The sequence below is a fragment of the Protomyctophum bolini genome (genome assembly GCF_963924005.1).
Source record: "Protomyctophum bolini genome assembly, chromosome: 6".
NCBI lineage: Eukaryota > Metazoa > Chordata > Actinopteri > Myctophiformes > Myctophidae > Protomyctophum > Protomyctophum bolini.
Window position 1 is genome coordinate 34670110 of NC_137867.1, and position 27488 is coordinate 34697597.

At 41.5% G+C, this 27488-nt stretch overlaps 2 protein-coding genes across 2 annotated transcripts; one reads left to right on the plus strand and one right to left on the minus strand.

The window, feature by feature from the left end:
• Positions 1-8544: 8544 nt before the first annotated feature.
• On the plus strand, positions 8545-14760 carry LOC308317478 (4-hydroxyphenylpyruvate dioxygenase-like). Its single transcript, XM_080766519.1, has 14 exons — positions 8545-8669; positions 8894-8920; positions 9185-9247; positions 9867-9971; positions 10253-10295; positions 10771-10853; positions 10976-11065; positions 11266-11369; positions 11478-11555; positions 12750-12912; positions 13253-13324; positions 13422-13544; positions 13671-13787; positions 13946-14760. Exons 1-14 carry the CDS (start codon positions 8667-8669, stop codon positions 14054-14056), a joined length of 1182 nt encoding a protein of 393 aa, XP_080622645.1. The 5' UTR covers positions 8545-8666; the 3' UTR covers positions 14057-14760.
• A 132-nt stretch (positions 14761-14892) lies between these two features.
• On the minus strand, positions 14893-25767 carry LOC308316979 (histone-lysine N-methyltransferase SETD1B-A-like). The gene is made up of 16 exons (XM_080765769.1): positions 25684-25767; positions 25409-25507; positions 25001-25271; positions 24754-24866; positions 24296-24557; positions 23813-23920; positions 22874-23049; positions 22599-22732; positions 21881-21891; positions 20359-20622; positions 18937-19947; positions 18352-18500; positions 17264-17389; positions 15983-16102; positions 15361-15498; positions 14893-15179 (listed from the first exon to the last, which is right to left on the minus strand). Exons 1-16 carry the CDS (start codon positions 25741-25743, stop codon positions 15006-15008), a joined length of 3216 nt encoding a protein of 1071 aa, XP_080621895.1. The 5' UTR covers positions 25744-25767; the 3' UTR covers positions 14893-15005.
• Between the last annotated feature and the right edge of the window lie 1721 nt (positions 25768-27488).

Consider the following 27488-nt stretch of genomic DNA (forward strand, 5'->3'; position numbering starts at 1 on the left):
TGAGGGAGCGGATTTCAGCCAGCTGAACAAATGCATAAGAGGATATACAGTAAACCATAAGGATTGGCGTTAAACCCCTCACATATGTTACTGGCACACTAGTGTATGTCTTGATACATCTTTAAATGTATTCTTCTTTCTGTCTTCTGAGTTAAATTAACACAGAGGACTTTATTGTGCAATGTCATTGTCATTCTTATCTTGTTGAAACAAACAGGGTGTAACATGTGAATGTGAACTCGCAGATTTCCTCTTCCATATTGCCAAAACACAAAACCAGTTTCTCTGAAACTGTTTTAAAAGTAGACGATGGCAGCCAAAATTGACCTGGGAAAACCAAAGCCTTACATTGCACAGATTAAACATAATGTTGAAATGAAAACCACTATGTAACCACTATAGCAAATCAAGGATGCTATTGTGAAGTGAAATGTAGGCCTACATATTATTTTAATTAATTTCCAAACCTTCTATTTCAAGAAAAGACCCTGTGGACCATAGTGCATACTAATTAACACTGGTTCGGGTGGATATCGTTAGGCAAGAGGCACTGCTTCCGATGACAGCGTGGCTTGGCCAGTCCTGAATGTGCTGGGCCCGTGTCCCCTCCGGATATGGGTGCTCAGCGCTCATCATCACTGAGATACAAAGGTCCTCTTCACAACCTTCTCTATCCCATCCATTGTGGGAGGACTCCCTCGAGTCACACAGCTCCTATGCTTGCTACAGAACTAAATGCATCTCCTGTCATTTGCGGGTCGCTTGTGCCAGTTCAGCTGCTGAATGAACTCAGGTGCTCTGTTCTGAGGTAAATGTATTTACTCAACTAGGGAAAGCTAACTTATAACATAATAAAAACAACAGATCTCACACATAAGATGCCTACCTCATCAATCCCCCTGAAATCTTCATCAGTCAGACAGATGGACGGACAGACAGACAGACACATAAGTACATACCTACCTACCTACATAGTTAGTAGCTACCTTATTGATTATGATGATGAAATGTTGGATTAGTCTACTTTGTGATGCGCAAGGCTCGGGCAGTGAATATCATACAGTAGGCTACTCGAACAGGAATGACAAGCTCATTCTTGCTATTTATTATATAATTATATTGATCATTAGTTGAAGCAAAATGATGTGGCCGTGCGCACATTGTGCTTCTGCTTGCTGCAGGCGTGCAGTGTTTATGCAGTTTTAATCAACGATGAAAGTTGGAAATGCATGCCCCACTCAGTTATGTCTGAGTCCCTTTTATGCCCATATATGGAGTTCTTTGTCAGGCATGCCCAAATATGGGCATGCCTGACATGTAATATGCAGATGTCAGTACAACATGTGATGTCAAAACAGGCCAGCTCCATATATGGAGATACAGGGGTGACAGGGTCAGAACCCGGGAAGAGGCTTTTGTGCTGGTTCTAACTTTATGCCCATGCCCTAAGTGCACTCTTTATCATTTAGCGATTTAAGATGAGCATGTACGTGTGTTCATGTGTTTGTTGTTGAAAAAGACATCAAGCCATAGGCTATTTTGACACCATAGTAGCCATCTGTCTATCGGCACCAGGTGCACTCAGCAACTGTTTTGGACTGATCACTCGGCTTCATTCGACTGCCAGTCTGTAGTAATCTGAAGTAGTCGGTTTGATGGAGAGCTAATAGGAGGCAGAATGTGACACTGCAGGGATGATGTGCTGTATTTCATCAACTGTACATAGGCTTTTTCTTTTAGAAGAGTTGTGCTATCTGAGCGAAAAGCGGTGGTTACAATTTTGAGGTTCTTTTACTTTACTTAAGTAGGCCCTGGCCTATTTCAAATTTTCAATACTTTTTACTCCACAATTAGCCTACTCCACTACCAGTTACTGCACATGTTGTTGTTGTTGCTATAATGACACCTGCATTTCCACATTTCCTTAGTAGCATTCCTGGACTCATGAGTCTCAACAAATAGAAAAGATGTCATAAGGAGAGCTAACTGCTGCCATCCGTGGGTCAGGTTGTGCAATTACAAAAATATTTTCTCTTGTCTCTTACTTGGATATCTGAGTGAGATAAAAGTAGATAAGCCTATAATTTATATTATGAGATTATAATAATATTATATTGTCATAAAGTTTTTGTTTAACCTATTTATTTATTTATTTTTCATGCAATATCTGGACGACAAATATAGACATTTCACATTTTTTACTTTACTGCTGTTGTTTTTTGTCTGAACTCTCGTCTGTGACCATCCAGCGATACTGTCAGGGGTTCAAACTCACAGACAGTTTCAACCACATTGAACCTGTAACCCACCAGTATCGCTCTCAGGTAGTGATCACTGAGTCACTCAAGCCTCTCCACCACAGCAATCGGAGAGGAAGTTTTCCCCCCTTTATACTGTAGCTACAGCTCAATTTGATAAAGTGTGTAGCTCAAAACCTCAGTCAAGCACTCATTGGGGTGGAATTCATTTTTTTAAACTGATGACGCCCAGCAGTGATGGGCAGTTTTCTTCCTACTCGTTTGTTTTCAGGCTCAGCACACCTGCCTCTTTATTTGGGATTGTGCACGTGTTTCCTTTTGCTAGCTGTCTTTAGGCATTGATCAGCTTCAACAGCTCCTCTGACAATTCCGTGCTGGAGAGCCCATCATCCTCCTCCTCCCTGTAGTCGTCAAGGAACTCTTTGAAGAGCACGTCAAGGTCATCGTCTTCCTGATGGAGGTCCCCTTCTTCTCTCAGGGGGCTGGTGATGGTACCTGCTGACTCCATCATGGAGTTGGGGTTCCTTGGACCTGCCAGTTGATCCCTCAACTGGTCCTTTCCGCTGGAGGAGGTGGGGCAGAACGGCTGACCCTCATTCCTCTGTATGCAGGCTGGCTCCACTGTTAATGGTGAGGGGCTACATGAGGATGCCTCCTCCTTCTGAGTTGATGGTGGTGAGGGTCTTCTCCTTTTACATGAGGGTGCCTCCTCCTCCTCCTCCTCCTGAGTTGATGGTGGTGATTTCCTTTGGATTCTCTTACGTGAGGGTGTCTCCTCCTGAGTTGATGGTGGTGAAGGACTTCTCCTTTCACACGAGGGAGACTCCTTGGAGATGTTCAGCATGGTCTCCTCACCAGTCTTTATTGTGGTGAAGTTTACTGTTGTTGGTGGTGAAGCTGGTTCATCCTTGTGTCCTCCAGAATCAAGTTCATTGGCTTTTTCAGGCACATGTGTTGTTGGCTGCTGAGCCTGAATCCTGGCTACTTTATCCTCAAATTTAATCTCGTCCAGTTTTTTCGCCCTCAATGTCATCACGCATGCAGTGACGGGATGGGGGTTGCAGCTGGGTGAGCATTGGACATTGTCCAGACGTGGTTTGACAGGTTGGGAGTTGCTGGGTGGGCGTTGGACATTGTCCAGCCGTGGTTTGTTGTGAAGGAAGGGACAGTCTCGCCGCCGACAGCCCGTAGGCCTAGTATCGAACCGACACGGAACCATGTGGCGGCCACGCCCACTCTCCCACCCTCTACCATTGTTGTTGTTGTTGTTGTTCATCATGGTCAACGACGCTTGAAGCCAACTCATATCGTTTGTGTTAAAGAAAATAATGCTGCGGTGGCTTCAGTTTTCAGCTTAAATACCCGACAGGGAGGCGTGACGTGGCATCTCTTGACCACGTGAGGTCAGATTCAGAGTCGTTTGTGCGCGAGAACATTCAACGCAAACTCAACAAACGGTTCCCTTAGCAACGGCTGTGCAATTTCACAGCACGTAAACCACGCCCCCATACCTTGCGGCTGGAAATAACATTGGTCGTTTGGGGTTGAATACATGTCTCTGCACTACACAAAAACAACAACAAAATACTTAAAATGACGGCGCATTCACATTGCATTAGGAAACATCAGTAGCCTACATCACCAATTAAGGAGCAAGTTGGCTTGTGGCTATCTATCTACCTACAATAACAAAGCACACACAATAACGAGACTCACATTACATTAGCCGATGTCTCCTCTCCAGAATTAGGCTGGCCAAACCACAACACGAGGGTATGCGTAAATTGCGCATGCTTAAAGAGAATGGCACATCGAGTGGCAAAGCAACATGCAAAGTGAGTTTAACATTGTTTAACGTTGTTTAATGCAATCAGATCAGACTTTTCTGTGTGGATGTATGGGCTGTCAAGGCCAGAAAGTAGTTTTTTGCCACTCAGTTGGCCTTCCTGCATAATTAACTTCCTGGTTTGATGATGATGTCACGCGCTTACCCTCTATAGAATGTTGTTTGGCAAACAATTAACATTCATCAAAGATGTAAAACAATAATGCAGCCAGCTGACTACTACAAAGCATAAAACTAAGTCCTCGAGTCTTGCCCTGATGTCGCTTATATATTTAATATTTATATTAGGCTACCCAGTCCAAACACTTACTTTTGTATTTTAAAGTTTTGCCTCACGATGGCGGTAGACTCAAGGTAATGGAACAGGACCTAACCATCACTTACAGTAGCTGTTTTCTAGGTTCCGACCATAGAGGTTCCGACCTAGACCATGCTGTTCTTTGCTAATTTATTTACGCGTTGATACCATAGATACTAGCGTCTGCTAGCTGCGGCCGGCGCTACATGAACGTACGCGGTACGCCTACTATAACTTTCTCCAAGGACCATAATGGAAATAAGCTATTTCGCTTTTTTTTTTTTTTTTTTTTTTTTAGATTCTATCATTTTGACAGATAATGCTGTTATACATTTTTGTAAATAATAATGGTTTGACTATAGTTTCAATAAAATGATGAGTTATATATATTAATACGGTAATTAATCGTTGAATTTGGACAGTGTGATGTGTAAAATTCACAAATTGTTGCTTCTAATTCAATATCAATTGGATAAACTATGAAGTGAAATATGAATACTGAATATACACACACATATATATATATATATATATAGCAGCAGCACATTTCAAAGCATACGGTTTACTTCTAAAGTGTGTCATCATCATGTTAAAATGTAATAAAAAACAAATAAATGTATAAAGAAAATGTAGGTGAATCAAAGGTGGGTTGATAATAATTAGTCAAGCTCACTCACACAGTCTATTTTGGTGTTTGTTTAATATAAATCTCTGGCTGTTACTTATAGTCGTATAGGCATACTCATCAGCTCAGTTTTACATCAGTTCATGTATCCTGTGTGTGTGTGTGTGTGTGTGTGTGTGTGTGTGTGTGTGTGTGTGTGTGTGTGTGTGCGCGCGCGTGTGCGTGCATGTAATTATGGTCGCCTTACTTGATGACAGTAATCTGATGAAAAGGATGACACTATTGTGGGGATTACAGTATAGGCCTATTGTCAGTTTTGACCCAACGGACACAAAAAAATACAATAATGATGAAGGGGACCACATTATGATAGCACATGGTCTATCAGATAATTGTAACAATTTTGACTACAATCCTTGTCCAAAAGCTTTAGCATTAATCACGGTTTAGAAAATCTTAGAAAACCGCTTTAGAAGCGTATAAGTCGTCTTTGCCTCACAGTATAAAAGTCAGTTTCCAGGATGACCTTTTGTCCGAACTGGATTTTGGAGATGGGGAAGGATTGGGGGGCAAGTTGGAGGCAGAGGCCTGCGGTTATGGGGCGCTTGCTGCTAGTACCTGGAGATGTGAAAACACAGAAGTCTGGATCTTTCAGTAGAAGCCGTGAACAGTTATCTCTTGAGGAGCTTAGTGTCTCTGACTTTGCTCGTAGACGCGGTCCAATGATGACAGGTGCACACGTCTTAGGGATGATGGTAGTCATGGTCCTGGTCAGGACTCTAGTTTTTCTGGAAGCTAGCAAAGGAACTGTTGGAGGCTTTTGTTTCTTATCCTATGTTCCACATTCTTCACAGCCTGGTCAGTGTACGCCTGCATTTCCTTACGCAGTTGGGAAATTTGGTCTAGAAATTCTTCTCTCAAAGCCTTCTTACTTGCCTCTATCTCTTTCTCAAAATTGTAAATTCCCATTTACATCTGACTCACCAGAGCACCTCTTAGACAACTGTCCTGTTGCATTCTTCTCATCATCACTGTTTTGATTACTATCAAGATTTTTGTTCGCTGATGCCATGTCTTGTTGGTGTTTGACCATCTGTACAAGCTCCGTAATGCTGTTCTTTGGGACATTTGTGCCCACATGCCCACATTTTATCTTGTTCCGTACCTGTTTGAAAACAGCATTTTTGTTTGCATCTCCATGTCTGCAGGAATGCTGTCCTCTGTGCCGCTGTCACTGAGACGGACAGAGATGATCTGCCGTTCGTATGGCTGGGATGATATCAATGATGTTTCTGTGTCCGCTGCCTCATGCTGCTGTATCTCCTTCACTTCTTCTTTCTCCACTGGTAGTGGCTGTGTTTGTGAGTATAATTCACTCATTCTAACCATACGCTTGTGTGTCTGTCCTGCTCCTTGAACTGAGCCGAATATGAGCCTACTGTAGGTGTGGGAGGCTCATACTCATTGTCTCTTATCCCCAAAGGGTGGTGAATATCAGGGGAATACATTGTGTAATCTAGCCTGATGTAACCTATTTAATTGGTTCATACAAAAAATAAATACAAAATGTTTACCTCCGGTTGCAGAGATGCTGGAAGGACAAACGTTTCAACGGAATTTCTCTAACTTGCTACTTCACACTTATGTTTTTGTGCCACATTAGTAACACACCAATAGCTTACTGTATTCTCAGGATGCCACTCAGTATGAAAAACAAAAAGATATCTGGGGACAGGTGCAGTGGGAGCAGTGTGTGTGTGTGTGTGTGTGTGTGTGTGTGTGTGTGTGTGAGAGAGAGATACACTCATTAGAGTGACACTTCATAATGGTCTGTATATAGTCTAGGTCTAGGACCTGGCTAAAATACTGTATGTATGCACTTAATTTAGGAGAGAATATCTGTTCTTGGCTAATATGATCGCCACTAACTTAGGAACTGTGAGAAATTCTCTATCCGAGGCGAAATACCCGAAAATGACCACGCCCTTTTAAAAATAACCGTTACTTAAAACATGTCTCTATCTTCTAAACTGTTGGAGCTGGAGATGTTCTGAGATGAGACAACCCATATATCCAAAGTCATATCTAATTGTATTACATTAAGTCAAACTCACCAACATTGCAGCTGTACGAAAAGCTTGAATTATCCTCTTTCTATCTGCAAAGTGTTTGTTTCATGAATATCCAACATAAACATGTTATGAGCTACTTTATATCAAGAAATTCCTTGCAGGTGATTTTTTTAAGTGCCAACACTTAGGGAAGCATTCGTTGGGTAATCACTCAACGGACCTGCATACCACCTGTTTTGAATTTGAACGTATAATGCAGGAGGCAGCACAAAATTGCTTTACTGAAAGCGAGTGCTTCCAAACTCCAATACTTACACATGTTTTCTTTCTCTGTCTCAGTCTACTGTCTATATACTGTAGGCTACACTGAAATAGATAACTTGTTATGATTCATGCCATGTACAGCTAATTAAGTCTGTAGTGTGTACTGAACTTGAGATACAGTGTACTTGATATGTGAAAGTACAGCTTGCATTGTGCTTGATAGCAATATGTTTCTCTGTCTGCATTGTACTTTCTAGATATGTGAGGCATCCTGTTAGGTGGCAGGCACCCATATGCCACCTAACGATGGCCTGGTATGCGAGATAGTAAGGCTAGCCTTGTACATCGTGAGGGCAACCTTGCACATCATCATGCCAGGTTCCTATGTCGCATATATCTTGCTGTCTCATTTCTACGATCCAGCACTATAAATATTCCCTGTCCCTGCAAACACCCTATTTCCTTTAATTAATGGGTTAAAACCCCAAAACATTAATGAAATGGATAATTTTGTAAAAATACATCAACCTGGCCCATATGCTGTATAGGCCTACTGATAAAAATGCATTAGCTATCCTAGATACACTAGGTACACACATTAGCTAAACACAATTTGCTTTGGGTAGCTTTGCCTATGTTTATTTAACAATTATTGTATTGCTTTTAATCTGCAGTGAAGAGTCTGAAGACAGAGTTATGGTCTAGCCTCCTAGCCTACTTATAATAATAATCTTAAATTCCTGAAGAAGGTCGGGATGGAATGGGGGCATTTTGGGGTGGTTGACCCACTCAACTGCTATGAGCCAATGAAATCCCTGCACGAGTGAGCCTCCTCTCGAGACTAATTGTTAACATATGGAGTTTTACCCCCAAAAATGCAGCAGCACGGACAACGTCGGTGCAACTTGCATTAAAGTAGCCTACTCCCCCCACAAATGATCACCCCAATTATCCTTCTATAGACTTCACACGTAGATCCTAATCATATACCTGCACAGTGAGGGAACAGCAGCCAGATTTTTATATTGTTTTACAAGTTGTGAGTAAGGATTATGCAACAGTGTATGCACAACAAGCATCATCTCCGCCTCCTCTCTCTCTCTCTCTCTCTCTCTCTCTCTCTCTCTCTCTCTCTCTCTCTCTCTCTCTCTCTCTCTCTCTTGCATCCCCTCTCTACCAACCTGAACCTCTCCTCCTTCTTGTCCTCACATGGGCGTGGAATTGTGAACTTCATTCATTTAAAAATGCTGGGTTTTCATTTTCATTTTCATACTTTCAAGTATTGTGGGTCAACAGGAGCAAGATGGTAAGTAAATATCCACTTTATAACTTTATCTTAAAGTATATAACTTTATTATATTGTTTGATAAGCTATTTCTTAATAGCTGTTTCACAGGCTACTTTTGTTTGTCTAAAGGTGTGCCTATTTTATAATGCATACTTTCCTTGTATGTTGCATATTTTAATGATGTAGTAGCCCAACTGATATAAGCCTAATTATATTAAATTGCATTATTATGTACTTTTCAGACAACATACACTGACAAAGGTGAAAAGGTAAGCTTATCACATAAAACATTTTATTGCAGCCTACAAATGTGACTATGATATACTGGTATTGAGAAGACTATATAAACAAGACCTATATATGTTCTGGTCTACCAATATAGTTTTTGTTGTCCTATTGCTAACAGATTATGCATTTTCCTTTTATTAGCCTATACTCAAACTTGAGTAGCCTACTGTAAATTAATCAGAGTAAAGCCATCATTGATGCTATGTTTCGACACTGAACAAAATAAATGTTTTCTTTTTTTTAAGCACGATCAAGGGAAGTTCCTCTGTTTTGATCATCTAACTTTCTGGGTTGGAAATGCAAAACAGGTAGGCCTATCGTAATCCTCCATTTAGTCAAACTTTGCTTTGGACATATTGAGAATGTTTTCCTTAAATTGTTCAGGGATGGAGGGGTAGGCTATGTGTTCTGATGATGTCTATTGGCTCTGCAAAGGGGTGGTAAAGGAGTGGTGATGAAGCCAAGAAAGACCCTTCTGCATACTCCCTGTGACTCTTACAGTTTATTGCCAGGAGGTGGCAGTATTATTCAATTGCACTATTTGCAACATAATAATGTGCAATATTGCCCTTGAGTAAATTAAATCCACCATAATACAAAACATGGGATTGATAAAGCATTGTATTAATCTTTCATCAGACACAGTTGTCTTGATGTATATGTATTTTCTATTGTTGCATTCCATTGTGATAATTGCTTTTAGTGCATATCTTTAATCCACTATCTATTTATTAAACATGCACACCTTTATGAATCCCCTCAACAGTATCTTTCACCTGTTTTAACCATCAGTGTCTTTCATCAAGCTGACAGTTGTCTATTCTGCTTAAAACTATTCTAAAACTAACTGGTGTTACTGTAGCCATTACAGGGAATATGGGTTAGTGATGTTAGGAGTTCAAAGAATATTTTCTTCTTTCTCAATAGGCTGCATCATACTATTGTAACAAGCTTGGGTTTGAGACTGTGGCATACCAGGGGTTGGAGACAGGTTCACGTGAAGTGGTGTCTCATGTGGTCAAACAAGGAAAGGTAATAAAAAGGAGCCCTTAGTCCTTAAGAACCCAAATAATTAAGTATCTCTAGAAATAGAAACGTATTCATGTCTGGTATGGGACTCCTTTGGAAAGATGGTTTATAATTCATATATAAGTATATGACTGTACCTTTCTTGAATAAATTGGAATTTTAATTGATTAGTCATAATACAACATTTAATCATACATTCAATACATAACTTAACATTAATAACATAAAACAATGCTGCTAGGAATTCTCACATCTCACAATCTTTGGGATTTTGTCTTTCACAGATCATCTATGCATTCTCATCTGCCCTCAATCCAGGAAACAAAGGTATGGTAGACTTTCTTTAAAAAAAAAGCGAATACAATGCACATGATCTCTATTAGTCATGTGATCAAGACAGATCTGTTGGATTTTTCAAATTCCATCCTGATTGGCTAAGATTCACATCTAAAGTTTACAGGAGTGGCCTGTTTTTAACAAAATGCCACAAATCATCTATCTGACCTGTGCTCCGAGCACTTTTTCTAGTTTACTTTTGTATCTAACAAAAGTCAGACTCGATAAAATACATCTATGATAGTCTGGATCCAAGGCTATAGGTTCGACAAAATCAGACCAAAGACACCCATGTGTAAAATGTAAACTCTTGCATGTTGACATTACATTACGGTATGCCGCCCTAGGCTATAATTAATGTTGTGTGGGATATTTGGATATTGACTTGGGACCGCAAAGTATTCCTGAAAGTTACATGCGTTTTGGGGAACCAGACACTGGCATTTCTTCCTATATTTGTTCTCAGAAATGGGAGACCATTTGATCAAGCATGGGGATGGAGTCAAGGACGTTGCATTTACAGTACAAAACTGTGACTTCCTTGTGCAGGTAAAACTGCAGGCCTTTTTACAACCTTCTCAAAAAATCTCACTCTACTTCTATTACAATATGTTTTCTTCCCCACACATCCTTTACTGATGGTGTGTTGAACTGATTGTGCTACTGAACAGAAAGCTCGGGAGCAAGGGGCTGTTATTTTGAAGGAGCCTTACACACTAGAGGACAAACATGGTAGAGTAAAGCTGGCTGTACTTCAAACGGTAAGGAGCATTCATAGACGGATTAGATGCATGTGAAGTTGTACTGTGATAATTTAACCAAAACCAAAAATGAGGACTCTTATGGACTCTTAAGTGAAATGAACATCTCAAGTATCAGTATAAAGTATCTTTAAGAAAATATAAATTTTGAATAACACTCACAATGGCAATCATTATTTCATTTTCTTTGTGTGTTAAAGTATGGAGACACCACACACACATTTGTGGAGAGAACAGGGTACAACGGTTTGTTCCTTCCAGGCTACCATTCTCCTCTGTACAAGGACCCTTCCTTAGACAAGATGTGAGTATGAAAACTACTCTGAGATGTATGACAATTTTACTATAAGTCTTAGAGCTCTGGAGGTTGCAACCGTGCTTTGTAGGATTTCACACCAATGATTCTTTGCAGGCCAAGTGGGAAACTAGACTTCATTGACCATGTCGTTGGTAACCAACCGGATGATGAGATGGTTCCTGTGGTGGAATGGTAATGTCACACCCGAATGACTCAATGTTTCTGTATAGACATCTCCACACATGCAAGTAGAATGGCTTACATCAGTGGTTCTCAAACGTTTTCATGTCAAAGACCCCTAAATTATATGTACAGTATTTGACCACGGACCCATCTGAAAATCCAAGATTTAGAACAGATCTACAACCTCACAACACGTTTAATCGTGACCTGTCGAGAGCTTGTAGATCAGCTATTTTCAAATAGCTTATATACGTAGGATTAACGTGGTTAAAATGTTACATTTTGATGCTATATATTAACTGATAGAGCTTTCAGATCTGCAAAATAAAATTGTGCTTAAGTGGTTATGTGCGATTGCATATGGATTTAGCATAGAAAATAAGTCCCAGCTCATGGCCCCAGATGTAGTTTTGGGGGAGTTGGATGTGGGAGTATTGCATAACTCCGCCCGTTTGGCATCAGTGAAGCACCACCATGACTTGGCTTTTTTTGGTTGAGGGATCCCTGTGGTTATGGACATCTGGATTTGGTTTGGGCCCCGCATTACAGCACTGCGATCAAAAGGAGGGGCAAAAGGAGATTCTAGAAAATCCTAAAGTCCTCCACTAGAACAGTTCATATGAAAATCCTATCGTATGGCAGTTTCCATGTGAAAGCTCATGTACACCAGATATGGGAACAATTAAATTATTAATACACATTTGAATTGATTAATTAATATGTAATTGTTGAGTGCCATACGTCAGAAGTACTAATTATTATTATTCTGCTTTTATTGATTGTCAGTGAGAGAGACAGGGAACCGGGAGAGGGAGTAGAACCATACATTTTCTAAACTCTTAAAAAATAGAAATAAAGGCCTCGGGCCATGGCTCAGCGGTCCAGGCACCTTGGCTGGTAATCCAGTCTGGCAGTGTGCCGCGGGTTCGACTCCCGATCCCGACGGCCTTTACTGCATGTCTTCCCCCCATCTCTCTCCCCATTTCCTGTCAGCCTACTGTCTGTCCCTCCATAAAAAAATAAAAATAAAGGCAAAAGCCAAAAAAAAAAAAATAGAAATAAACAATAGCGGAAATAAATCTACAGGCTTAGATGCGTTGTGATCTTGCATTGCAGATTCAGCTATTAGTATTTTCTCTATTCGTCGAAGTATACAGTGCTTAAGTGGCTGCGGTTCTTCACCCCTTGTTTGCAATGCCACAGGTATCGGAGGAACCTGCTTTTCCATCGTTTCTGGTCGGTGGATGATAAACAGCTGCAGACGGAGTTCAGTGCACTGCGCTCCATTGTGGTGGCCAACTATGAAGAGACTGTGAAGATGCCCATCAACGAGCCTGCTATTGGGAAGCGCAAATCACAGATCCAGGTATGTTCTTTTAAAAGCATCACCATACCATCAGTTTATTTTGCTGTCACAAAATAAACTGATATACATTTTGATCTCAGTAGTCAATGGTTAACAAAACTGAAGGTACATTTAAAAGAAGATTTAATACAGTACATGCCCTGGATCATATTTCACGCAACTCTAACGGGCAACGGGGCTCCAGCAATTGTCAGCCTAGTTACTTAAATGTACAATATTTCACACAAGAACACATGTGCCACAAGGGAACATTTTAACATTTTAGATCCTGTGTCTCACTTTGATGCAAAGCTTTATCCATTACCATTAAGTACGTGGTATTGTTTGTTTTTAACTATAGGAGTATGTGGAGTATTATGGAGGTCCTGGAGTCCAGCACATTGCTATGAACTCATCTGACATCATCACTGCAGTAAGTCCACAGACAGCTCCCACTGGGCCATCATTTGGACACATCCTGTACAGTACATGGTGTGGCAGTGGTCATTCTGTTACAATTTAAATTGCAGATTCGTAACCTGAAGGAGCGTGGCATGGAGTTCATGGTTGTGCCAGACACATACTATGAACAGCTGAGAGAGAACCTGAAACACTCACAAGTCAAGATTGCAGAAGACTTGGATGTCCTACAGGTTAGATTAGAACCATGATTGTACTGTAAATGCATACTTTAACCGTGTTCATGACTCTTCAAGCTTCTCCTCTATAGAGAAACATTGTAGAAGTAATGGCTGATGTTTATTATTGTTCCTATCCAGGAACTAAAGATCTTGGTGGACTACGATGACAATGGATACCTACTCCAGATCTTCACCAAGCCTGTTCAGGATCGACCCACTGTGTTCTTGGAGGTGATTCAGAGGCATAACCACCAGGTGAGAGAAACATCAGGCTTAAAACACCATCCACTGGAGAAAATATTACATCTGCTGACGTTTATTTAAGACAAAGAAAATAATAATTCCTATGTAGATGTTTAGAATCCACACAATGGCTTTTCTGAAAAAGATGGCTTGTGTTTTCTTTCCTGAAGGGCTTTGGTGCCGGGAATTTCAAGTCACTTTTTGAAGCCATCGAAGCAGATCAGAATGCAAGAGGGAACCTAACCATCCTGACACCAAATGGAGTGTCAAAGAGTATGTGAACCCAGACCAATAAAGGGCCTGTTATACTCCACACCAAAAATAGCAGATCTACAAGCTCACAACATGTCGCCATATTAGTGCACAACCAAGTATAAACACTCTTAATGCATCTCTCACCTCCTCCTGTTAGCTCACTGAACACGAGAGCTTGGATCGTGGAATTACTCTTATATTCTCTGAAGACTTGGTTGGTTGCTAGAGAGACATGGTTACCTGTTACTCTATGACAATAAAGAATGCACAGAACATATTCTTTTATTTATGTAAAAAAACAAACAAAGAAAACATAGCGTTTTCATTTTTATGAATCTAATTTACATATATTTCTTCAATTTAGCATGTTATTATAATTGCACGTGTTTTCATTGAATATTGCATCATAATGTTTCCTGTGTGAGAAAGAGCAGATAGAATTTTCTCTATTCTCCTCCTATCTGTCAACTAATGATAACATCAACTTTTATATCTTTAGGTCTCAAACTATATGCAAGAGAACTAACAATGCTTGACACAAGCAAAACATTATTAGACTTACTCATTGTGACACTGAACTACCTGAGCAGGTCAATAGAGAAGAGCATCACTCCTATTAAAATCTGAAGAAGAACAGTCCATCTTTGAGCTCCTCAGTGACCTGTAGACATTTCACATTTACTGCTCTTGGAACATTATTTAAGATTAAAGTTAATCTCTTCTTGCCATATTTCAAATGTCTCTTCTTTTGTGTAATAGATTTCTGCTTTGGCATTTAAAGTATTGTTCTGTTCGCACAACAAAGGCACAAAGAAGGCCCATCAACCATTAGTTCAGAGACCCTCGGCATGTATCTGTCCCACACAGACATCAACCATTAGTTCAGAGACCCTCGGCAGGTATCTGTCCCACACAGACATCAACCTTTAGTTCAGAGACCCTCGGCAGGTATCCGTCCCACACAGACATCAACCTTTAGTTCAGAGACCCTCGGCAGGTATCCGTCCCACACAGACAAGGGATCTTCTCATCTTCAATGGGGAACTTGTAGTCATACGTTAACTCCTCATTGATGCTGATTGGCTGCCGGGAGTATATCACTATCTTCTTCTGAGATTCCACTGTGATTATCTTTGCGTAGCAATTAGGCTGAATGTCAAAACAACACAGGAGGCACATTAAGTTAGTTCCAATCATGTTTGCTGTACAATAAGTACTGTACAACAAACCGGAGACACGAACAACAAGCTAAGCTATTTTATGAATTAATGTGTCCAGTCTTCAGACACAATTAATGAATGTTCTGTATTGCCTTTGTGGATTTACTCACATTGCAACTGTGGTTGATAAACCTGGCTAGGTTCCCACACTTTGTGGCGTCAATGATGATATCGTCATCAATTCTGAACAAATAACTACTTCCGATACCCTCGTCTTCATATCGTTTCTCCCGCATGTCTGCAACAACCTGAGGAGGAAAAGTAACAAATCGAACCTTTAATAATCTGAGGAGAAGATGTGCTATCACCCTGCTTCGCATTTATAGTAGCTCAAAAACAAATTCCACTCAATTCTTTACAGGCGAAAACCTGTGATGTGACAATGAAGACAAGTTGATTCAGATTCTCCCCTCACTCGTTTCCTGCCAAGAAGCATGGCCTCAGATTTGCAGATCCTCATCCCAGCCATCCACACTACACTATAGCAATGTGTGATTGCTATAGTGTGTGATCCACTGTATGACCTTTATTGTGTCTACATTTATTGTATGTCTGTGCCTCAGCACCACTGAAAATGAGGGTTCACTCTCAATGTGTTTCTGAAGTTTTAAATACATAAATGATGATGAAGTCCAAGTGAGTATGGGTCATTTTTACAAATTACATTTTTAAAGGTTAAATTAACACAATTTTTCTATGCATATTTCAGTTTTTCTCATTATTTGGTCTCACCTGTCTGATGGTCTGGCCAACATATTCAATAACCATTTCATCAGCTGCTATGGGCTCCATGGCAAAAAGGCCCCAGTCATGGATGTGACTCCGGCTGAAACGGATCCTCTTCTTGCGGAACTGAGGGAAATGGGTAAACGTTTGCTAGGATCATAATGTGTATTTTCTGTCACTGTGCTGTATACTGTATTGCCCATTTAATTTGTCCTATTCCACATTGGTGTGTGTGATTGGAATGGTGTCTGAGTGTGACTGGTATTAACTAAAGAAAACCAAAAGACCAACAAAAACACAGAAGAGAAAAAGCAGCAACAACCTGATTTCGCACATTAAGAAAAACAGACAAAGACAAAAGAAAGAAAAGAGAAATCTAAAACAGTGTGGAGTTCAGTTACCATATACATATACAGTGTGGTCTGGTCTCTAATTGACGTAAATGTGGAGCGCCCCCAGCCTGTTGGACGATCACCCCCCAGTGCCACCATTGAAGGAGTAAAAGTGTTTGAGGAGGGTAAGATACTGAGATGAGTTTTTATAGGGGATTTGCTGGTGTCAAATTGAGTCTAAATTGGTAACTATACTGGTATAGTTTGAGTTTGAAACGCTGAGGAAGGCCTGCGTGCCCGAAAAGCGTTCGTTTCTCTAGATGGACTGCTCATGCTGCATGTGATTTCATGAAATAAAGAAACTCAAACTTTATTAAGAGAGTGCGGATATTCCCCATTTTCCATTGATCTTCAAGAATCTGCACCCATCAGCTATATAGACTCAACTTGACTCCCTGAGTAGAGCGCGCCTTCACCTATAACGGTTTTGTTCTAACTAGTAGGTGGAACCACACAGGTGATTGGCTCCTGTCTTAATGGACTGGACTCCTGCAGCTCTCTGTTCTTTATGTTACAGTAGTACTAGTTACCATTGGTTAAAGTTCTGGATAATGTAATGCCATGAGTGTCTGGGGGTGGGTGACCTCTTTTTGTTATTAGTTAGTTTTAGTTAGTTTATATTAAGATATTTGTATTCTTGGTTTCCTGTCCCACCCTGAGGTAACGTTCACATCTTTTATTTTATTTTATTATCTTAAATATAAAATGAATCCTTGACATTTGGATTTTAAACCTGTGTGGACTGGCTGTTTTGGGATTGGGAAGGAGGGAGTCTGTCTATAATGTTACACCTAGTTAGTGACTCCTAGACTGGGTTGTAATAACAGTAAAAACTGCTGTTGAGTTGAGGAACAGCAGCATTATTAGCAGTGAACAAATGAAGGGATTTTCTTACCTTGAGCTGGTTGAATCTGACCAGTTCACTGTCACAGCTGAACGAGGACAGCAGACGACGCTGCTCAGACCTGAAGTCGGATCCAGAGCGCCAGGAGGTCTGTGGTAGGGCTGGCACAGTCCCTCCCTGTAGGAAAATAGAGCTTTCAAAAACTGTCCATGGAAATAGAACTTGACAGACATTTTCTAGCTGCTAGACTACCATGATGTCCAGACTAGACTCTCCAGACTGGACCCCTAGGTACACAGACTTGCAGTCAACACCACAATAACTATTTTGAACTGCAAGAGGATCTGCAGTGCACAATAGTCTACTCTACACAGAATGCCAACGCCATATTAAAGCATCTGCATCTCAGTTTAGAGCTTTCATTACGGTTTTGCACTTTCTTTGTGCATGCCCCTCTAAAGTCCTATCATGATAGGCTTATTTTTTGTGACATCTACAAAGTGAAGGCTATTCCTTTAGTTTTTCAGTAGGACTTTTTCAGTAGAACTCTGTTATTGACATGAATAACTAAGCCCTTTGACAAGAAATGCAAATGTTAACATGTTAAAGGCGACCATTCATTTCAAGGCTCTTGCTTAGGAGCCTTGTGCACGAGATTGCTACGCACACCAAAGTGAAGTCCTTATAGTGGTGCTGGCCCATGGCAGATGGGCAGAATAATCTAAATGGTATTCTTAGGTGGCCGCAGCACACACACTGCTAGCCAAAGTGCCAATACTTTACTTTTGGACGCAGAATTAAAATAAACCGCTTTGGCAGGTAACTGAAGAAGGTGGTACCCTGAAGAAGGCAGTTAACATGCCGAAACGTTGGTTTATTTTTATTCTGTGTCCAAAAATAAAGTATTGGCACTTTGGTGGCCACCTTCTTATCTTGAGCCCCCTGAGGTCTTGGGCCTGTGTTTTTCTGCGTGTCACTCCACTGGTCTCTCCATGTTTCCTATCTCTCTCCACTGTACAAACAATGTAGGCAGAAAGGTTATTTTAAAAGTAAGACGCTGAATGCTTAAGGCACTCTGAATAAGTCTAAAATGTAATGTGAATGTATTTAAGTGAGAGACCTGTGTGCTCACTGCATACCTGTGTGCTTGTAGATGGAAGGTCTGTGTTCAGTAGTGCATTGTTGAGGTATCTCATTTTATCCATCCTACTGATTTTGTAGAAACCCTCAGCACGGGCACATCCACTCACATGGATCCGCTGCCAGCTGCTGTGGTCCTCACTACTTTCTGCCAGGACTCCACTCAGTAATTGTGATTAAGGAAGTACACACTACAGTATGATGCACAATATGACTTTTGTTATGTCACTAAACTGTGATTTCTTCATTTCAATCAATGAACATTTTTTATGTTGACTTTGCCTTGATTTCTTCAATATTTTGATCAGATAATCTGTTGTGCTGGGGATAGTGGGGATCTTTCCTGTAACAAAAGAGCTTGTGGATTTGTGAATTGTGGCTGTATGGGAAACACAAATCACAACTTGATGGATCTGTCAAGGCAGTATCCTCATGCTCTCTTCACAGGAAGAGACCATATCACTGGCATGGCACTAACATCTACAGTAATACTTTTACTTATAGTCACTGCACAGTTTCTGTCTTCAAAAGGATATAAGGATGAGGAATCCAACGTATATCACTGAGCCAACTAAAGCCACTACCCTGCTGAAGCAGCCAGTCATATGTAACCTGCAGCAGCCTTGCATCCTCCTCATCGAGACCCTTCCTCCAAAAACGGTGGAGTATTCTCCTCTCCTCAGACCTGGAACGGCACCTGGCATGAGGACGGCGAGGGTAGTGTGAAGGTCTCAGCAGTGAGCTCCACTTCTGCAATCGGCACATCCTCCTCCACCTCCGCCATCGCTCTCTCCTCCGGGTGGACTTCACCGTCTCTCTCCTGTTCTCCTCATCAAGGAGTCCAGGCATGTTCTCCAGGCCTTGCAGGGGCCCTGCTCTAGCAACCAGCCTTAACCCCTCCCTGCTTGGATCAGGAGTCTCTACTGAGGAGTCGGAGAGGCTATAGGGAGAAGACGTTACGACTGGGGATCCGCTGCATGATAAAGGAGACACAGTATTCCTTCCGTGTGAGGCGGCCATAATTTGCATCCTCCTCCGGCGGACCGTGGTTCTGCGGGATAGGTTCATGTCTCTTCCAGGAGTCTGTGGAGTCCAGATGTAGAGGTGGCTGGTCAGCGATGGTGGAAGGGGGAAATGGCTGCAAAGAGATGGGCTCACCATTACACCTTCCTCAGAAGGAGTTAACGCTCTGCCAGGCGTTGCTGGGATTCTCAGAGAGCCATGGGGTGTCCACAATCCTCTGTCCTCTCTACCAGGTGTTTTGGGTATATCTTCATAAGCTGGGTATGACACCTGGATCTCTGATGGGGACCTGCTGGGCACTGACTCGCTGTTTGTGGGAGAGAGGGAAAGATGCTCGGCCAGTATGTATTCACTCTCCAATTGAGCTTCTACTCCCAGGCCTGGTGTTTGTGGCCTTTCCATCTCCTCTGCAACAGGAGGTGTTGGTTTGCCATGTACAAGCAGGTCTGGGTCACTTTCTACCAAGGAGCCAGTAGGGGTGAGGGGCCTAAGGTTTTCCATGTCCATGTATTCCAGTGACTCCAATCTCCATTCAGGGCTCTCCATCTCTACATCAAAATCAGACTCAACAACTACAGAGAGAAGAATTAAGAGCATACAATTATTGAATCAATATAATACGTTTTATTATTTAGGCTATGTAACTAATAATATTATTAACCACTTAAACCCTCTACACCAAATCTGTATATACTATACTCTGTGTATATAGCCGAAATAGCTTATCTTGCGAGCTCACAATTGTAAGCTTGTAGATTGTAAGCTTGTAGATTTGCATTGAATTTTTGTTCAATGTTCGTCCCAAGGGACGACAGGGTTCATATGGTTAATGGCACAATTGGTGGGTATTTTAGGACTCAAGTCTAAGGTGTTTAGTATATCAGATATGTGACCTGCAACTCCTATAGGTGATGGGGGACGGAGATGGTCTGGAGAGGCACTCGGTTGAAACTCCATCACTAGGTCAAGTTCACTGGTGTCACATTGACTGACAGCATGCTGTCCCCCTCCTGGTGCCTCGCTCAGGTCTTTCTCAGACCACTCCTTCAGGTCAAGATCTAGCTGTGCACCTGGGGTGAGGGGGGCTGAGGGGGTGGCAGGAGGCTCGAGCTCCATTGACTCCTCGTCTGACGATATCACCACACATTCGATGCTTCTCGTCTCCATACTATCCTCCAGTGTGTCTTCGACCTCTGTAGAACTACAGTCTTGGTAGGACGAGTCCTCTGTCCCCTCAGAGGAGGACTCTAATGAGTCAGAGTATAATGAGTCTTCAGAGGAGCTAGACTCCACCTCTGAGAGAGACTCTTAAAATAACAAAAACAAGAATGCAAATTAATTAACTGTCATGGTTGGTCAGTCTGTCTGTCTCTCTATCTCTCTCGGATCTGCACGTTTATGCTTTGCCAGTTTTTGGGATAACCTTAGTTTAAATAAACCCTATTGAGTCTAACTATCCTGCCTCCAGTTGTATGTGTTTGGGTCCTGGTCCTGTTCACTACTCGAATGACATTAAGGTCTTTGACACATTATGTACTTATTGAACATAAATGCAACGGTGGAAAGAGAATATTCTATTCAAGTAGAATCACTGTTGAGAACTATTCAAGCAAAAGTACAAAAGCAGCTCTTTTTACGACTGTTTTGATTCACAGCTATGTACATACAAAAAAGGGTTTCAAAGCAAACTTTAATGGAATAGCCATAATAACTGTATGGTATTCTTCATTTCTTGCCTTTCCAAAAGTTGTTGAGTAGAACTGCTGATTACATGAAAATGCTACTCAATTTCAGTAATGAGCGTACTTGTGATTATAGTTATTTTCTACTGCTGTGAACAGGTACCTCAACTTGGACCAGAGTGTTTTAACTTACCAGTGTCTGAGGAATGCATTCTTTCAGTAGTTCTGGAGTAAAAAACATCTCCATCCTCAATTTCATCTGTTTTTTGTGTATCATCCTTTTGGTCATCGTCAACTATGTGACACTATTGAAAGGACCATCAAAACTAGTTACAATATACTGTACATGTGTACGTGAATTAATGGTAAATCAAACATTTATTTAGCCATCTCCATTTCATGACTTGGATTCACATGTCTGAAAGTTTTCTATGTGCATCATTCTCTCGGTCCAAGCATCAGAAGTCAATTCAATTACAGATTGACATAAATTAAATGTGACTGAATCTATTTCATTGTAAACAAAGTAAACGTGGGGCAGCAATGCTTCATAGTATACATTAGTGCTTTTATACTATTTGAATTCTGCCATAACTCTTCATGTAAAATCACCATTTACCTGGGCTTCAGGAATATCATCATCAATGACTGAGGAACTCTCCTCTTTGTCTGATCTCTCATCTGATGGTGCATTGTACTCTTCCTCCCCTTCTTCCCCATCACTTTCAAGCTCAAGCGGCCTTGCATGTCTGCGCTTCAAAGCTGGAGCAGTACCTCTAACTGGTGCCGTCTTCACAGGTGTATGTCTGGTTATATCCCTTACCTGGTCCAAATCTAGAAAAAGGAGAACTTAGGTCAGAACTAGATGAACAAGTTGAGCCACAGCACCCTCTGGTGGACAAACCTTCAGCCAGAGTGACAGACAAACAAAACCATATTAGGTTTATAGTTTTGTAATGTATTGATGAACCTGCAAATTAACGTCATGTAGTAGTAATAAGCACTTACTAGCACTGTCACGATGAACATCATTTCCCTCTGAATAAGACGACACATTCTCTGGAACATCTGAGGTGCTAGGATGGGTTGTTTTCCTCTTCACCTGCATAATAATGTTAAGCCAGCATTGTGAATATATAGCACAAATTAAATCACCATTCAATGTCTTTAAGTCAAAGTGTCATTTTAATACCTTGAAGGAGGGCAGTGGAGTTTTTTTTCGTTGGCCAATAATGGGATTTATTAACTTGGACCTCTCTTCCACTATTTCTATTCCAGCTTTCAAAGTACCAATAGCACTCTGATGACACAAACAAAAGCAATAGAGTTAACACTGAATATTCTAAGCTAATACATGCATTGTGAGTATCTTCAAAAAGGATTTCATGCAATCAGTGCTGTGTGCCATATAGTGTTATTGCTGCAATACATTTAGTGAGATCACCTTTGCTTTCTGCTCCTCACATTCCCACCACAAATCAAACGCATTGAAAGCGACAACCTCAACCATTCTACGTATAATATCCTTTTTAATGAGTGACCTCAGTTCCTCCACGACGACCCCCAAAACCTTCTCCACTGTAACCTCATGAGAGTCTTCTCTCACAGGCATGTAGCCTGGGGGTGGCACAAAGGGGTTGAACAAGGCTACCGGTAGATTAGGCCAGGACAGTCCCTGTAAGTGCAAGGGCACACTACCACGCTTGGAGGGACCCACCATGTCTGAATGCCCAGAAGACTGCCTGTCTGGGGGGAAGACCTGGACAGGGAGTATGGTAGAGGGTGGAGCTATCAATGGTGGGGGGGGTCTAAGTACAGGTGGAGGAATAGGTGGAGGAGGCATGTTGAAGCTGGTAGGATGGCCTGGAGGTGGGATCCAGCCTGGAGGTGGAATGGGAATTGTGCCATCTGGCAGGCGAATTGGAAAGGGCAAGATGGCAGTTGGAATAGATGGTGGAATAGAGGGTGGAATGGGGAAAGTGAACGGAGCGACTGGAGGGTGAGAGCGTCCAGGGATGGGATAAGGGGGAGGCTTCGAGGGAGGGCGTTGGATGGTGCCATTGATGAATGGAAGAGGAGGACGCCAAGCCAGGGAGGCTTTCCCTTTGGTGGGATTCCTGACTCCAGATTGTTTGCTCTCAGAATGCTCCACACTTGTTACATGAAGTTGCTGTGAGGGGGATAGAACAAACTTTTGATTCTGATTTAGGACTGAAGCAGAGGATCATGTAACTCATATAATATTATCCATAACATAATACTGATTTACGTATTTATTTTCCCTCTTTTGTGAAAAGGTTCCTAAATGATAATAATAGTAATGATGACAAAAAAATACAATAATAATAATAAGGGCAATAAATAATAATAATGTTATGGAAGTATGAACAAATGTCTACAGTAGACATTTCAAGTACTGGTCATTGTGTTATGTATTACGGTACCTTGGACAAGGACAATGTATAGCATCCATTTTCTTTATGATCTCTGTCCAAGGGAGGCTGGTTTGCTTGGCACATATCCACCCGCCTAGTCAAACCCCTTGTCTGTGAGTAAAGAGAAGCCACAGCTTGGGCCGTCTCGTCCCCTCCACTGGTAGAGAGAGGCGTTGGGCTGACATCCTCTAAACTGTTGTGGGAGGACTTTTGGCTGGTTGAGAGGGATCCACCAGGAGCTGGGGGGCAGACAGGTGTGTGATCTGAGGCAGCAGAGTTTTCAGGTGACTGAGGTGAACTGTCCTGGTTATGCACACAACCTTCCCAGCCCAGTTCGTCAAAGTCAGATGTGTCCACGTTTTTGTTCAGTAACATTTCGATTCGGGAGTCCAAGCTCTTCATCTCTTGTTCATTGGGGCTTCTAGGATCTGCATTGAGAGGTGAGGGGAGAGGGTCTGCAATGCATGTTAGGTAGTCAGGTGGGGAGGATGCTGCTGCCAGCCTCTCCGTGGAGCCTCTGCGCTTCATATTAATGCTTAAGTCACTGGGAGAGCTGGAGCTCAGAGTTCTAGACTTTGAGGTAGTAGTAAATACATCACTGGACTCCTGATCAGGAGAGTTAAAGTAAAAGTAAGACTCTTTAGAGGACAGTGCATTCTGATCCCAAGAGCCTGGCCTGTGGTCTGTGTTACTTGCAGTCTGCATATGGGCGGGAAGCAGAGGTTGTGGTTGGAAGTGCTTAAATATTGAGCTCAAGTCTGAGTTTTTGTACGTTCTCCCATTACAATTCCATCCTGGTTTACGTCTCAACTGTCTGTGAACACTGAAGGTGGATGGTTCCCCCTGTAGGACAGGAGTCGTCTGCAGGCTGGAGTAGCATGAGTCCTGAGAGAGAGGAGTCCCTGTCAGACAAGGGGTACGAGGGGTCCCGTGAGACAGCGGGGTCAATCCGAAGCTTCCAGGTGTGTCCTGCCAAATACTGGAGTAGGCCGTGTCCAGGGAGCGAGGAGTGGTGACACTGGTGGGACTGGAAATGGGCCCTTGTCTTTGGGAAGGTTTGTTGCACTGTAGAAGACAAGAACATATAAAGCTATAACAAAGAAAAACATAATATGAAGTTCCATATTTCTCCTTAACTCCTTCTAACGCTATGGACTACTTAACAGCAGTAAATACCAAATATGTCAACATGATCTCTGCAATAGTATGAATTAACAAAGAGTTTGAAGAAAATATTCAATGGAAAAACAGCAAGCTATACCAGCAAATTGTCAATGAGATATTGAAGCGTTTCTTCGCTGCTTCCCACTGGCAATGTCCCAGGAGTATACAGCCCTTTTAATAGGAGCTGGACATATTGCATCCTTTTTTCACCTGAGGGGGGTTGCAAGTAGGCTATAGTTACAAATTGTATTGAGGGTAAATTACATAAATACATCAAAATACAAATGAAAACTTTCTTATCACACAAAAGTGAGAAAAAATGTCATGTTTCTTAAACTTGTTACCATTTGGATCAATTTCCACATGAATGATGTTTCCCATCACTGAAGTTTCATGCAGATGTTCAACAGCGACGTTTGCAGCCCTGACCGAGTCGAAAATGACCTTTGCAATTCCTAGATGTTTCTTGTTCTTAGGATTATATAATATTTCCACTTCTTCTACTTGTCCATACTTTTTGCACATGTCAGTCAAAAAACCCTCCCGCACATTGTCATTTAACCTGGCGAATGTGACTTCTTTGGGGGGAATGGGGCCAACATAAAATTCATCAATCTGTAATAAAACACAGGTAATTGTTAAAACATGATTCATACACGACTTGTCAGACAGACTATAACAGCCTATTGGCTATAGGCCTACCCTACAGTAATAGTCAAAATAGACAATAATGACGAAAATATTAGGCCTACCTTAAATTTAGGAACCAAAAAGTCGATCATATAACTCGTGAGTCGACAGATTCGGGGGTCTCTTACTGCTTCGATAGGAAATACTCCTAAATCATGAACCTGACAAGTGACAAAGGTAAACACACAATCATTTCATATGTTGCAGCCTAATAGCATGATAAAAGAACACCTGCATATAAAACAGCAACTGTGCACCGACAATAAAATAGAGAGAGAGAGAGAGATATCGAGAGATCGAGAGAGAGAGAGCGAGAGAGAGAACTAAATATACTCACGGGCACGTTAAAATGCTGTCCATCATAACGATACACTTTGTACAGTCCATTTGTCAACATCGGGTCTATTATCAATTTGCAACTTCTCCACTGTTGATGCGCTGTCTCTCTCGGAGTAGGCCTATCTGGTTGATCGCTTTCCATTACATTCACCAAACCTGGAAATGTAAGGAAATAAATAGGCCTATATGCCAAATATTGTCGGTGTCTGGTTCATGTTGGTCCTCCATTGTAACACGCCCCAACAGGTGATGGAGAGCATCACCTGTAGCTTATCCTTCTCAGACAATAATAGGCAGAAGATTGCACCATATTAAGAATATATATATATATATATAAAAAGGTTTTATGATTTTTTTCGCTCTTACCTGTACCTACCAAAACTGTATCCTTTGTTGGACCTACATGGTGTAAACCTAGGGAGGTCGGGGGTTTTCCAATGTATAGCCTGCAGGCTGCAGGAGGTTGCGCAGGTGTTTACGAATCCTTCCGCACCTGACAGTGACGGTGACATAAGAGCGAAATATAGGTCCTTTGCCTTTCCTAAGTGTCCGTGGCACTCCGTGCTAACATCATATACATGGCCAGCCCATAACACATAAAGTGACACTTTTAATGATATTGCTAGGCTATAGGCCTATAGACTTATAATAACTTAAATATATAGCCTAGCCTATACTAAAAGCTTCTTTATTATTATAATACACAAACACATATAATATAGTTTTATTCAAAAATGATTGAAATAATTAATCTACGGTAATCAATTAGTAAAAAAAAGGTAGGCCTACATTTAATATAAGATATTATATGTGACCCCCATTTGTAAAATAAATGTAGGCCTAGATATAAAATAAACGAATGATTAATAATTCTATCTCTATAAAGAGACACATGGCAACGTCTAACTATATAGAAAAACTTGTATTGAAGGTCTCACACATATTTAACAATAGCCTATGTGAGGGGTGGGGTCATTATTTTGTTGAAATGGCAAATGGTGCATTTATATATAGCGCCTTTATCCAAGGCACTTTACATGGTTGCTGTTTCGTGGTTGGACAAAAATCCTTTCTCTCCATCCACTACCATTGAAATAATGTGTTTTTCAGTTGCTTCGTATTGATATTCTGTGCGTTCAATTCTTATTTTAAACTTGGTGTCAGTAAAAAGGAACATCACAGGTGCAGCATGGTGACTAGGCATATCATGTTCATTTGTTCCAAGAATGATGTTATAGCAAATTCAACATAAACAAGGCAGATCCAGGGCGGAACAAGGCAGAAAGAGCCTGCTGGTTAGTCAGTGAGGGACCAATCAGAAGTCTGACAAAGGATGAATTAGGGGTTCAGAGTCTTACCTCAAGGACAATTCGACACACTCTGGGGGAGCCTGGGTTCGAACTGGCAACCTTGTGGTTGCCATCCGGCCACTCTATCCCTGAACCACCTCTGCCGACTGCATCACAATGATTGTGATGCGGTCAGTAGTAGTAGTTTATTTTGTGAAGATTCATTATGAAAATTGTGCTGATAACTGTGAGTTCAGTGTGATTTCAGGGAAGCTTGAAATGAGTGCAGAACTTGTTTGAACATGGTTAACCACACTGGTAACCACACAAGCTCTACGTAAAAGCATTCTCTAAACAAGTACAACAATGAACAGTTTGTGGGTGTGCCTGAGGCATACTGGGAAAAAATGTTGTGTGGCTGGGGCATGACCTTGAACTGCCACAGCCCTTGACTGATGGAGTTGATGGAATTGGGACAAGCCTCAGTCAGGGTACCGCTCTACCTGCCAGTACC

Bases quoted from the DNA above. Each gene is read 5' to 3' on its own strand.
- LOC308317478 (XM_080766519.1), top strand. The intron at 8,921-9,184 runs GTAAGCTTATCA...CTTTTTTTTAAG, and splicing joins ACACTGACAAAGGTGAAAAG to CACGATCAAGGGAAGTTCCT. The intron at 12,913-13,252 runs GTATGTTCTTTT...TTTTAACTATAG, and splicing joins AGCGCAAATCACAGATCCAG to GAGTATGTGGAGTATTATGG.
- LOC308316979 (XM_080765769.1), bottom strand. From the start codon at position 25,743: ATGTTGACAAATGGACTGTACAAAGTGTATCGTTATGATGGACAGCAT. The intron at 25,508-25,683 runs GTGAGTATATTT...GTCACTTGTCAG, and splicing joins GACAGCATTTTAACGTGCCC to GTTCATGATTTAGGAGTATT. The intron at 15,499-15,982 runs GTGAGACCAAAT...TTTCCTCCTCAG, and splicing joins TTGGCCAGACCATCAGACAG to GTTGTTGCAGACATGCGGGA.